Below are 13,388 nucleotides of genomic sequence, written 5' to 3' on the forward strand. Positions count from 1 at the left end.
TTGTTTTTTTAAATGTAAAATGTCTTGTTCTATTGTCAAATTGTCTCGCCAACCTCCTAAGTTCAAGAAAAATGCAATTATTTTGAGGGAGAAAAAATTACTTCTTTAGATTTTATTTTTTATGCAGTGTCCAAAGAAACTTTGCACAGAATAAGACAAGCTAGAGGCTATCTACCTTGTTGTGCTGCAAATATTTTCACAGATTTTAATTTCTTGATTTTTGCTGTCTTGCTGAATCAAATTTGCGACAGAAAACAACTAAATATCAGATAATTTTACTGTAATAATTATAAGATAGCTACTTGTATTGTTGAACTTAACACATTTGTTGAATCTCTGTTGTAGCTCATAATTAACTGTAGTTTTATAAAAACTATTCGGACTAGCTTGCTTGTATAGCACCACTTTAAATTTATGCAGAAACAATGTCTATCCATGAGTATTACATTTTTTTTTTTTTTATCCATAAGAGGCTTCTACTCAGAGACAACAGCTGTTAAATCTGTAGTTTTTACTTTTAGTTCTGAAAACACAAATTCTTTTAAAAAAACTACAACTCTGACCGATTTGACCCGGATATGGAATTTATCGGCCTTTCACTTCCGGTTCAGAGATTCTTCCATGTTTTTGTTTCTCTTGCCTGGACGTTTGGTTTCAGTTCAATTAACTTTCTCTTTTTATTTCACCTCACTGATTCCCTGTCACAATGTCTCGGGGGTCGAGTGCAGGGTTCGACCGCCACATCACCATCTTCTCCCCGGAGGGCAGGCTTTACCAAGTCGGTGAGTAAAGAGAGGAAGACAGCTGCTCAGTCATCCCTGCTAACAGGCTGTTAGCATCCATAGACACTAGGCTTCACATAAAGTCAACAGATATATGGTGTATTTTATATATTTATATATGTATATATATATATATATATATATATATATATATATATATATGACACACACACTGTGTGTGTGTATACACACAGAATCTATGCATATATGTATAGTATTGGTCTTCGAATATATATATATATACACACACACACACACACACAGTGTGTGTATATATGTATATCTATATATATATATATATATATATATATACTATTACTACTAATTAGTATATATATATATATATATATATATATATATATATATATATATATATATAATTACTACTAATTAGTATATATTGTAATGATGCCAGTTACAGGATCATTACAATATATTATTTTTGTGCTTATGCAGCAAAAATAATCTGCCTCTCAGACTGTATCCTTGCGTGAAGAGGTTTCTAAAAAAAAGATATTAGAGACATACTTTGTGTAAAACTGCTATAAGTTAAAAGTTTAATTCCTTTAGTTAAAAATAAGGGAATTTCCTTGATGATCAGAGCAAAACATAATGGGATACAGATTTGACTTTGGGATAATTGTTTTTGCATTCTGTCTTTTATTTAGAGTATGCCTTTAAAGCCATCAATCAGGGAGGAATGACCTCTGTGGGGATCAGAGGGAAGGACTGTGCTGTGGTCGTCACACAGAAGAAAGTTCCAGTAAGTATGAGCATCCACATGTTTCTGCCTTCTGTTGCCTTCCAAACTGCTTAAAGTGTTTGAAATTTCACTTTCTCTGGTGCAACTTGTGCCCTAATGTTTGTCAGGACAAGTTGTTGGATGCTGCCACTGTCACACATCTGTTTAGGATCACAGAAAACATAGGCTGCGTCATGACTGGTATGACTGGTAAGTAATTCTTATGTATTTCATCTGGATTTAAAGTAGTGTATAATTGTAATAGGGGAGAACTATTTTTTTGTTTGTTTTGTAAAAAAATCCCAAAGACAAAAAAAAAGGTATTATTACATCTTGCACTACTGTCTGCCTCCTCTATCCTCTCAGCTGACAGCAGGTCTCAGGTGCAAAGAGCACGCTACGAAGCTGCTAACTGGAATTACAAATACGGCTATGAGGTCCCAGTGGACATGCTGTGCAAACGCATCGCCGATATCTCCCAGGTCTACACACAAAATGCTGAAATGAGACCGCTCGGCTGTTGTAAGTAATATCAATGTGTATACTGGTATCCGTCTGAGATTTAAAACTCAGACGCCCTTTTTGTAATGATGTTGTGAGGCTTAGATTGTGCCTGCACAAAGTGAAATGCTATAATGTAAGCTTGCATCCCCCCTGAAGGTATGATTGTGGTCGGCATGGATGAGGAGCTTGGCCCACAGCTTTATAAATGTGATCCAGCTGGCTACTATTGTGGCTTTAAGGCGACTGCAGCTGGAGTCAAACAGACTGAAGCCACCAGTTTCCTCGAGAAGAAGATCAAAAAGAAACCGGACTGGACCTTTGAGCAGACAGTAGAGGTAAAACTTACACAATACAACCAAATGTTTCAAGCAGTATGAATCTTTAAGTAAAAGATTTAAGAGTTTTGGAAATTGGATAAAAGTAGGAAAAATACAGTAAAAGGGGTATGAGAGAATTTGTTTTCAAGCTTTGTCTCATCTTAAAGCTATAAACTTTTCTAAAATCTCTCCATTATGTTTCGAACCAGACGGCTATTTCCTGCTTGTCTACTGTTCTGTCCATTGACTTTAAGCCCTCGGAGCTGGAGGTGGGAGTCGTCACAACTCAGGAACCTACATTTAAGTCAGTTCAGATAAAGATATAATTTTTTAAATCAAATTTCTGCTTTTACTTTTTACTGTTTTACTTAACTAAAATGTGTGTCTGTATTTCAGGATTCTGTCAGAGTCTGAGATTGATGCTCACCTTGTTGCTTTGTCTGAGAAAGAGTGAGGATCAACAACAAAACCCTGAAGTCCCGAATAAAGGAGAAAATAAGAGAATCTCCTTTCTTCTCAATCCAGGGAGATTTAAAATCAGCAAGATTAAATCAGGACATTTTGCTGCAGGTTGGGTTAAGTTTTTTTTTTCCTCTGTCAGCTGCACTGCCTTTTACAAACCTCTGTTCTTGCAGGTCATAGTCTAAGCCCCCACTTATCCACCTCTATTTTTTTTTTTTACTCTTTCAACCCTGACTGCAGCTGCATTTTTAAAGACAATGTGAACTTTTAGATTGGTGCTCCCAGTGACATAAAACTACCCCAGATGCGTTAAATTTCATTTTTTGACATCAGTACATAATTAACACTACAGCTGCAGAACAATACTTCTCAGTCATAGGTTTCATTTTTACTCAGGATATCTCTGGAGTTTCCTGTTGGAGCAGCTCCAGGATTTTTTCTGTCAATACAATCATCTTTGCATCTTCATCAATCTCTGCTCAGGACAACAAGGACTAACTCACTATTCAGTTCTATCCCCTCAGCTGCAATCATCTCTGTAAGCTGCAGCACTTCTATTAAATACAGTGTTTTTATTTAACTACAAAGTCTCGACTATTACTCAATTTTTCTGAGATTGAATTGCAGCGTCTGCATTCAATCTTAGTGCAAATATTCAGTGGGTTACTGCAGTAAGTGCATCTCTGCAATGGACCTAACACTAATGCAATGCTGTGATCATGTGGGTGAGATTATTTTGTTTGTGCTTAATCTACATACGTCCTTTCTGTACAAATATTGTTACACGTGTCGCATTCTGCATCACTGCTTTTGTGTTTTCACCACCAAACTGGAGTAATAACAACCATATCACCTTCAAAATAGTTTAGTTTTTAAATGACATTTTATTGTAACTACAGAGAATTTACTAATTTTTTGTAAAAATGTCAGCAAAATTTTTCTGTCACAACTGGAAATAACCTTTGATGAGACTGGGTTTGTTAGTGAGCAATTTTAGAGAGGGTCTGAGATGTCACCAAATGTGTTTCAGCTTTTTATGATTGAAGGCTACACATTTACTCTTGAGGAAAGTATATTGCAAAATGTAACTCAACCCAATGTAGAAAAAGAAATCATTACCCCACTACCTGAAAAATTTAGAAAAAAGGCCAAAGTGGTCCGTTTTAAGAGAGTCTAAGGGGCAGGGAACTGTACTCTATTGAGACTAACACAGCTTTATCTTATTTTTACTCAAGTAAGGGTAAAAAAGCTACTCAAGTAATGAGTAACTCATTGTAATCTCTAATATTTGCAACTGTGTATTAAAAGACAAACCAAAATGTAGTTTCCTGAAAATCGTATTTTAACAATTAAAATAAGGTAAATACAACTAAAAAACAATGTAAATTAAAGATGGCAAAATTCAGGTATAAAAAACACTTATGAGATACATAAAATTTATAAAACCAGTGCCTCCTGTGACTATGTTTAGTCCTTCTTGTAGATTAGCCTTTACTTTCCAGTGCCATGGTAGCCTATAAAAGGACACTCATTCTGACATAAACGTTAACTGTGTGTTTGTCTTGAGCCCCCCTTTTTTTTAAAACCAGCTTGTTCATCATAAAGTGAAGTTACAATCAATGGAGTAGTACCAAACATTTTACTTAAATGCACACCACTGATATTGTAGATCTGTTGTAGATCTAATGGTTTAGGGAGGCTGTGTGGAACCTGATCGGCTGGAGTGTAAACCATCTCAACTGCAATCAACTATGTTCAACCCAAAGAGGGCAGCACTAAGATGGCTTTAAGACAAATATTACAGAATGAAACAAGTTTACATGTTAAAATGTAAAAAAAAAAAAAAGCCCTGTTTATACAGATGAATTGGGATGAGTTAACATACAGGGGTTTTAAAGTAAGGACACCCTGATTCACAGAATCTGGGCCTGCTGTTTGAATACAAATGTATGGATCTATGAGATATTCTCTCCTATAATCAAAGCTTGTCCTAGAAGGTGTCATCAGTACCTCAGTGGTTCCAAATATGGCAGCATTTCTGTAATAAAACGTCTCCAAGGACATTTCAGCCTTTTATCTGGACAACCTGTGCAGAAATGGATACCTGTGACCCAGATGGCTAGAAGCAGTGATGAAAAAAGTAGGATAGGTAAACATTTTTCTCATTACATCTGAAGACTAAATCTGAAGGTAATAATAGTTCTACAAGTTTTTAATCAAATAATAGCATGTAAATGAGGGAAATTTGTCTTATTTAATTATTTGACGTATAGGTCCCTCCTTTTTAGACCTGTTCATGATGATGTGGCATGACAGGTATGTCATGAACAGCTTAAATGTTCTGTTCCTGTTGATTTCCTAAAAACCTCAACAAATTTCCTTATTCAAATGACATAGCAGTTGACCTCATTCCCTGTGCATGGACAAAAAAAAAATTCCCAAAACCTCTTATCTGGGTTTTTATTTCACACGTGCATGAGGAACAGTCAAAGCTTGACATGCACTTCCTCATTCACTGGAAGTGAGCTGTCGAACAATCTTCCCTTTTTCCTTTCATGTATGAAAACTAGGTTGTCTGATCAGAAATGACGGCCAGCTCAGCCGTCACGCTCTGGCGGAGGCATTAAGATGACCAGACTCATAGACGACAGGAAGACGGCTCATGGGTAATTTCCTGCATAATTATAGCCTTGTAGAGCTGTCAGGCGCTGTTGATTACATGTTGCCTTTTGTGACTTCAGCATTTTTAGATTTATAACTTGTCCCTCATGTTTAGTGGGGAATCGTTAAAATGCTCTGAAAGGCTTTTAGCTGCAAATCCATGAAATTAATGTGACGAGCCATTATTTCTACTTTTTCAGTGACAGTGGATAGATTCTATGTTCCAATCTTGACCAATTATCAGGCAAGTACTTGGTGTTGATCACATTAAGTCAGTTTTTGTTTATCCGTCTGCTTTTGGAAAAACTGACCAGCCTTAGGATTAAAATCTGGGGAGTTTCCAGGCTTAAAGTCCAAAGGTTTAAGGTTCTGATCCCTGTAACAGTTCGTCATCCTGGAAAACACCCAGAAGGTATTCCGAGGACATTTTAGTATCGTTCTTTATTCAGCAGTGATCGAAGTCCAGACTCCTTTGGATGAAAACAAACCATCTCTATAGATTTTATCAGGATGCAGACCAGTGTTAGCTTCCAGCCAGTCCTTAACCCTTCTTGTGAAAACGTGCAAGACCTGCTTCTATCTGGAGGTAGTAATTGCCAACACCAGGACATCTGGTCATCAAGCACATCTGTCGCTACTTTTAGAGCCATCAATCACTAGTTGGTTTGTGTTTTTAACTGGGTTGTTTTCCAGCTGTCCTGGTCCAGCCTTCTTAAAATTAAATTTGCTGAACCTTAGAAAAGTCTACACACCCCTCTCCCCCCCAAGTATCTTTTTTATACCACAAATATAGTCACAGAGAAGGTCTGAGATGTTAAATATGAGTGTTTTAATTTAATTGGTGCGCGCTGGAACTGTTTGCCATCTGACATTTACAACCTGCTGAACTGTACACATTCACAGCTTCCATAAAAAATACATCTTCATATACACAGCATTTACAGTATCATACAACAGAGCGGGTACAGGGTCTTTAAAGTGCCCCACATGTGATCCTCTAACACAGCATTCCTGTTTCGACCTGTGCATTTTGTTTTTTATTTGCTCTCCTGCAGTGGTCAGTTCTGTTTTATATCCGGAGCAGCCAGCCTGGCCTCTTTTTCAGCAGCACTTGTGCTCTTTCAGCCGCATCCCCTTTGCTTGTCATCCTTCCGCCATGACAGCAAATGAATCATACACGCGCTGAGCTATGCCATCTTCATTCTTGTCACAATCACCTTTGGCTGTTCTGCAACTTCCTTGATCTCGTTTCTGCTAATGTCCGTTCCACCGAAAGTCATCGTACATTCCCTGCAGACAAATATGACGGGGCAAAAAAAAAGGATTTCACAACCATCTGGAATTTTTAACACTTCATTAGATGTTCCTAGTCTAAACTGGAATTTCAACACACCTCGACGTCCGACTCTGACTCCTCCTGCTCTTCTTCCGACTCTTCCTCGCTGTTGTCTGATTCATAAAGCTCCCTAAGATCCGGATGGGTCACCGGAAGCAGCTCTTTCCGGATGTCACAGTTCTCCAAACCATATGTCAGTTGGAAGGGAGTGTGGCCCCCGGACGAGAGGAGGTTGGGGTCAGCTCCTTTCCTCAATAGGAGTTTGACCAGACCCAGGTTCTGCTGGTCCACAGCCAGATGCAGAGAGCTGCGACCGTTGTGCTGCTCCTACAATAACAGAGGCATTGTTTTAAAACCAAAACATTCCCTACATCAGTCCAGTTCCTTTGTCTTAAAATGAATCTGGTGAAGGATGCTCACTTTTGCGTTGATATCCGCTCCGAGATCAACCATTTTCTCCACCAGTGAAAGGAACCCATGAACTGAAGCCAGGTGAAGGCAGTTTTGACCTAATTGAAAGAAGAGCGCAGGTGATTAAAAAAAACTGACTCCTTACCAGCAGCAGCAGCCACCATGTTGATGTGCGTTCTTTAAAGAAATCTCACCACTGTAATTGCAGGCAGCCATTGCTGTGTGCAGGTGCTCCAACCTGCAGTGCTGTGTGATAACGCTGAAGCAGTGCAGGTTACCGTGGCGACAGGCGATGTGGAGAGGTGTGTCCCCGTTGTTGTCCACCAAAGTGGGGTCACAACCGGAATCGAGCAGACTATAGCACACATCTGCCTGGTTTGTTATTACTGCTAAGTGCAGAGGTGTCTGTAGAGAAGCATCTATGTCACAACACTGATCCAAATAAGAGCAAACAAAGCTTTCACAGAGGAGAGGGAGGGGTCCTATACCTGTCTCAGATCATTCTGTGCATCCAGGAAGTTTGAGAATCTTGAAAGCTCAATCATTTGTTTGATGTAGTCTTTTGCCTCGTGGATGATGGCCAAGTGGAGCAGCCTGTAAAGACAGACTAAAGTTAAAAGGCTGTTGGACAACAAAAACAGAAACAGACATTTCTTTTCAAAAGGTGCTGATTTATAGCCCCTAAAAGCAAATAGGCATACAACTGAACCTGAACCAACAAGGTTATTTAGTACTAAACAATTTGCATGTGTTATGTTATTTTTAAGTATACACATTTTTCTTGTTTTCTTTTAAAACAAAATGGCAGCTATATCACGTTCAGATGCAACTTCTTTAAAACATAATGACAGATGCTGAAACCAAGAATAAAAGATCCTAGCAACTAAATGGATCTTGTTTTTTTTTTAAACATTCAAAACCAACTTGCAAGCAATAAAAGATGAAAAGGTACCTTTAGCAAAAAAAAAAAAAAAAAAAAAACGGGTCTATAAATGCTACTGTAAGATTTTTTTTTCTTTTTTTCCAATGGTCCTGGGATTTTAAATATAAATTATCTGTAAAGGTCTAAAGTAATAAATAGATTTTAAACCTCTTTTTTTTTATATAAAAGACTGTCTTACAATGTCATTTTTATGGAAGAATAGGTAGTCTTGCCTAATACACTATACCTAATGGAATCTTGAACGGAAGTAAAAAACTCTATACCATTATTATTTTTGTAAGATATGTAGTGAAAAACTGTTTTGATCAAAGCATAGGAGCAAAATGCAACTTTTCATCTGCAGATTGCAGTCCCAGTAGGTCTATAAGGTGAAATAATAGTCACATGCTAGCACTATTTAAACATGAATCTGGGGAAGGGGCACCAATGTATCAGCTGCATGGGCCCTACTTTAAATACTTTAAAGACGGCCCTGGTTAGCCAGGAAAAGCGCAGTTGTGATGCGTTTTTGCAGACGTTTAATTTTAACTCAAATGTTTTGAAAGGATCCTATTATTTTCCCCCATCGATCTAAATAATAACTTGCTTAATTTAAATTAGGCTCAAACTATTAATAAGGTTAAGACGAGAGTTTTTAGTGGGGACTACATTTCTCTGCGGAGGAATAAGATAACAAAAATAAACTTCATGGTGACTTTAGCGACTTGTTCAACCTTATTTCTATTGCTTTAATAATAGCCGACCCATTTCAAAATTTAGCGTTTTGGTTTTTGTTCTTTGGGTATTCACATGGTGATATTTAAGGGATTTTTTTCCCCCTAATTTCCCCTTTCTTTGCTCTTCCCGGGAACGCGCGTCGGTTGGAATCCTTGGCGGCGCGCCCGGGACTTTCCCAACCTGACCTCCTGATAAATGGCCTTTTTTGTTTACTATATCCACTCTGTGGTCCCAGCATAAAAAATAAAATGAATAAATAATTATAATAATAATAACTCCCCTTTAAAGTCCACTCAGACGCACTGCTTTAATAAAACTGCGAGTAAATCCCAAACCTCGGCAACTTTAGGGCCCGAGTTTGACGGAGGAAGGCATTCCCAACCAGAGGGAGGCATCAAATTACTTCAAAGACCCAGAACGAGGCCTTTAGTTTCAGGCTTCCCTTCCTCGCTCAAATAACAAACAAGCTTATAAATAACCCGGTGGATAAAAACTTACGTGTCTCCCTCGTCTGTGGTCTGTGTCTGCCACTCCTGCAGCGGCTCTTTGGTTAAAGCAGCGGCCTGTTGGTGTTCGCTCTCCAGCTGGAGCCGATGGATCTCGTCGGCCACAGCCTGGTACTCTTCCTCCTTCAGCGAGTCAACGCCGCTGTCGAGTCGCTCTTCCGTCGATTGGGTCGCTTTCCCTTCTTTAGAATCCCGATTATAATCCATTTGGTTTAATATACTGGTCCGATGGAGGTCCATGTTTGTTCTCGCAGTGCTTGCTGTGTGGTAGCAAAGTCTGAGTGCTGCAGCAGCCTGTGAATGTCTCTATGTCTGCAGCGGGCGGAGTTTACTCATAGGTGGGGGGTTTCCAGCAAACTGACAACTAGAATAACCTCGCAAACACTCGCAGAGGCCTACAGGGGATTTCTGCACAGACCAGAGTGCATAAAAAGGCAGCTCATTAAGCAAAAAAAAAAAAAAAAAAAACGCTTTCAGGGTCAGAGGCGGAACTGGTCCAATGGGGGTCCCAAGGCTAACAGGCAGCCCCCCTCCTCATAGCTATAATATTTTTTATTCCTTATACATATATATATATTCCTTATATATATATATATATATATATATATATATATATATATATATATATATATATATATATATATATATATATATATAAACAGGGGTTTCTGCAAGGTCCTATAAATACAAAAAAAAAGAATTTTACAAACTTTTATTTTTTATGCTATTACTTTAAAACCCTTTTCCTATGTTGATATTCTTTTTTAAAGAATGTGCTGGTGGCAAATATTTATTTATAGCTCTTAAAAAAAAATGAGTCTGAGCCCAAAGCCTATAATATGTAGGTGCATATTTAGTTATCTAAAATATATAAACCTTCATGCTGCTCAGTGGCGCTGTGGGGAGCACTGCTGCCTTGCAGCAAGAAAGTTCCTGGTGAGGTTCCCGGCCCGGGGTCTTGCTGCATGGAGTTAGCATGTTCTCCCTGAGCATGTGTGGGTTCTCTACGGGTACACTGGCTTCCTCCCACAGTCCAAAAAAACCATGGCTGTTAGGTTAATTGGCTTCTCCAAGGCTCCGTCCACACGAAGTCAAAACGAACACGAAACGCTAATATTTTCCAGAACGTTTGTCGTAAAGACGGAGACGTAAAATAAATGTGATCGTCCACACGAATGCATGAAAACGCTGCAAAATGTATGCCAGGCCTGTAAGTGGCGCTGTGGTGCCAAAGCAAAAATAGGCGACGAAATGTTGGGCATGCGCACTAATATTTATACATGGTTGCCCTGCGGGTCCATTTTCATGGTTCAGTCAAATTCAGGTGCTGAACTATGTCGTCGATATTGTCCTGTTCTTCCTGGAGATATTCCAGAAGAAGAAGATTCTGTTGTAAGCCCGACAGCAGGGCGAGTAGCATGAGCAGCAACCATTCAACACAGTACGGCGCCATTGTTGTTGTGATACTGTGTCGCGCATGCATGTTTAGAGGCGACGCTATGACGTATGCGTGTAAGAAAAAAAATGCGGTTAGAGCTTAAAGATGGAAACGCGAAAAACGGCGTTTCAAAATCTTCACACTCTGAAGGCTTAATAAAAAAAGAGATCGTTTACAGACCCCGAAACGCCGGCTTCTTATGGATGAGAGGCTGGTTTGGTGAAAAATTTGTGCGTTTAGGCCAGGGTTTGGCTTCGTGTGGACGGGGCCTAAATGCTCCTTAGGTGTGAATGTGTGTGTGAATGGTTGTTTGTTCTGTGTTGCCCTGCGATGGACTGGCGACCTGTCCAGGATGTACCCTGCCTCTTGTTCGTAGACAGCTAGAGATAGGCACCAGCTCCCCTTGTGACCCCACTTGTGATAAAGCATGTCAGAAAAAAAATGGATGTTTATTGCTATAGTTAAAGGTTTAGTGGAGGATTTTTGCAAATGTTTGAAAAAGACACGCCCCTCTCCACTTAAAAGAAAAGAAATGCACATGCACAACCCTGTACCTGCTCCAGAGAGGGAACGCCTATTAAACGAGTGCTAAAGCATACATGAACCCTTTTCTCCATGTGCACGCTCTGTTTAAAAGTTGCTGTTTGCATCGCTCATACAAGCTTACTTTCCAAAAGAAGATTTGCAATTTTTCCACTATATCAGACTCCCCACTGGTAAGTGAAAATGGGGACGACCAGGTACTACGGCCTTACATAAACATATCACAAGAATGATTGACAATTAGGAGGACCTCTTATTTTGGTGATCCACCCAGAAAAAGAACATCCTCCACAATACCTTTAAAATAACGATTCAAAGTCATGTGTTACATGGATTTATAACACACAGAGTAAAGCAGAAGTATATATTTTCCCTGTTGATAGTCGATGTATCGGGATCTACATCACTATGGTTTTCTTCATATCTTTATGATCGTTCAGTTTAGCATCTTGAATTAAAGATCTTCCCTAAGCGAATTTTTGATTTGTGTGTACCTTCTGTTTTAGAGCCTTTCTTATTTGTAGTTTATAATCTTAATTTCAAACAAACCTTTAGCACCTTCATATATCTCATATCAGCAATATACAGATGATATTCAGGTGTGCATACCATTTCTGGATTATTGAGGTATCAAAACTGCATGTTCTCTTTAAGGGTGAAGAAAGCCCTGTTTTTATTTATAGGGTAAGTTGTTTTTGACAATTATAACTTCTCTTCTCAGACAAATAGATAAGATTAAATCAGCATCTGCATAATGGAGTGTTTTTAAAAATTTCCTGATAGATGGCTGTGTTGACTTTGTACTTAATAAAAAAACACAGTTGACCAACATCAGAAAAGGACATGGTACTTAAATAGAGACTGAATAGAAACTTTACATGGGTTATCAAGCAACTTGGATTCTATGCCTATTCTCTCTACTTTCAGAGCATTCATCTTTTCCTGCTAATTCCTTATGTTTGCAGTCTGGCCAGTACCTATCCGTGGCAGTCAATAGGCCAAAGGCAGGGTACACCCTGGACAGGTCACCAGTCCTTCGCAGGGTAACGCAGAGACGTACAACTATGCACACACACTCACACCTAAAGACAATTTAGAAATGCCAAAACAGTCATGTTTTTGACTGTTGGGAGAAGCTGGAGTACCCGGGAAGAACCCACACATACATGTGGAGAATATGCAAACTCCCTGCAGAAACTTCCAGAACGTTATTTCTAAATTGATTTCAAGATGTACCTTCTTTTATAAAGAAGACATTGGACCACTGAGCACCTGTTCCATGTTTTCCTCCTTAAATTTTCTCAGATTATCTCTAGCTCAGGAGTGGCTTAACAAAGGGATGAAAAGGGTTGTGGCTAATGCTTTGAAAAATATATATATAAAAAAATAAGCTGAAAAAGTTATACTCACCTGCAAAGGCTGTTTGAATGGAGAATTATGATAAGTGCTAAGTAAAGTATTTCTGATGATTAATAAAATTCTTAACTTTAAATAATAGTAAACCAAAATGTGAAGTACTACAACTTCAAAAATCCTGCAACATTTAATTTATTGTAGATTAATGAATCAATGAATGAATGAATGAATGTATGAATTAATTCATTACTTTACTGCAGACAATCAAGAACCAATTTACAAATTTAATACCAAAAGTACTAAACATCAACAATATTTGCAAATCTTTTTTAACTTATGAGTCATACTACTTCAAGAGTCCATTAAGTGTGTTCACACTTTATTTAATTATTACCAATAGCCCACACAAGCACAAAAATTGCAAAAATATGTGGTTTTAGGATGTCAAAACGACTTTATAAATAAAAACGGGAAAAGGGAGATAAATAATTGGCCTTTACTATAATCAATGTGAATCACAGAAATATACAAAGTGATGGAAGCCTTCAATGTGGAAATCTTGGACTCTTTTCATCTCCAGGTTCATCATTTTGCATCCCTATAATGTGCAGTAGCTGTTGAACCCCAGTCACTTCAGAGTATTAGGCATGTCTTTAGTATGGCGACACTG

The 13,388-nt window shown here is 38.4% G+C and overlaps 2 protein-coding genes across 2 annotated transcripts; one reads left to right on the forward strand and one right to left on the reverse strand.

Moving 5' to 3' along the window:
• The first annotated feature begins 589 nt into the window (after positions 1 to 589).
• psma6a (proteasome 20S subunit alpha 6a) lies at positions 590 to 3,394 on the forward strand. Its single transcript, XM_038272410.1, has 7 exons — positions 590 to 782; positions 1,451 to 1,545; positions 1,653 to 1,734; positions 1,891 to 2,046; positions 2,185 to 2,363; positions 2,555 to 2,649; positions 2,742 to 3,394. The coding sequence occupies exons 1-7, from the start codon at positions 707 to 709 to the stop codon at positions 2,797 to 2,799; spliced, it is 741 nt and encodes a 246-aa protein (XP_038128338.1). The 5' UTR covers positions 590 to 706; the 3' UTR covers positions 2,800 to 3,394.
• A 2,881-nt stretch (positions 3,395 to 6,275) lies between these two features.
• On the reverse strand, positions 6,276 to 9,709 carry nfkbiab (nuclear factor of kappa light polypeptide gene enhancer in B-cells inhibitor, alpha b). Its single transcript, XM_038272401.1, has 6 exons — positions 9,374 to 9,709; positions 7,704 to 7,809; positions 7,410 to 7,620; positions 7,225 to 7,313; positions 6,862 to 7,131; positions 6,276 to 6,758 (listed from the first exon to the last, which is right to left on the reverse strand). Exons 1-6 carry the CDS (start codon positions 9,619 to 9,621, stop codon positions 6,723 to 6,725), a joined length of 960 nt encoding a protein of 319 aa, XP_038128329.1. The 5' UTR covers positions 9,622 to 9,709; the 3' UTR covers positions 6,276 to 6,722.
• Between the last annotated feature and the right edge of the window lie 3,679 nt (positions 9,710 to 13,388).

The sequence above is a fragment of the Cyprinodon tularosa genome, unplaced genomic scaffold, assembly GCF_016077235.1.
Source record: "Cyprinodon tularosa strain WSP-4 unplaced genomic scaffold, ASM1607723v1 ctg120, whole genome shotgun sequence".
NCBI lineage: Eukaryota > Metazoa > Chordata > Actinopteri > Cyprinodontiformes > Cyprinodontidae > Cyprinodon > Cyprinodon tularosa.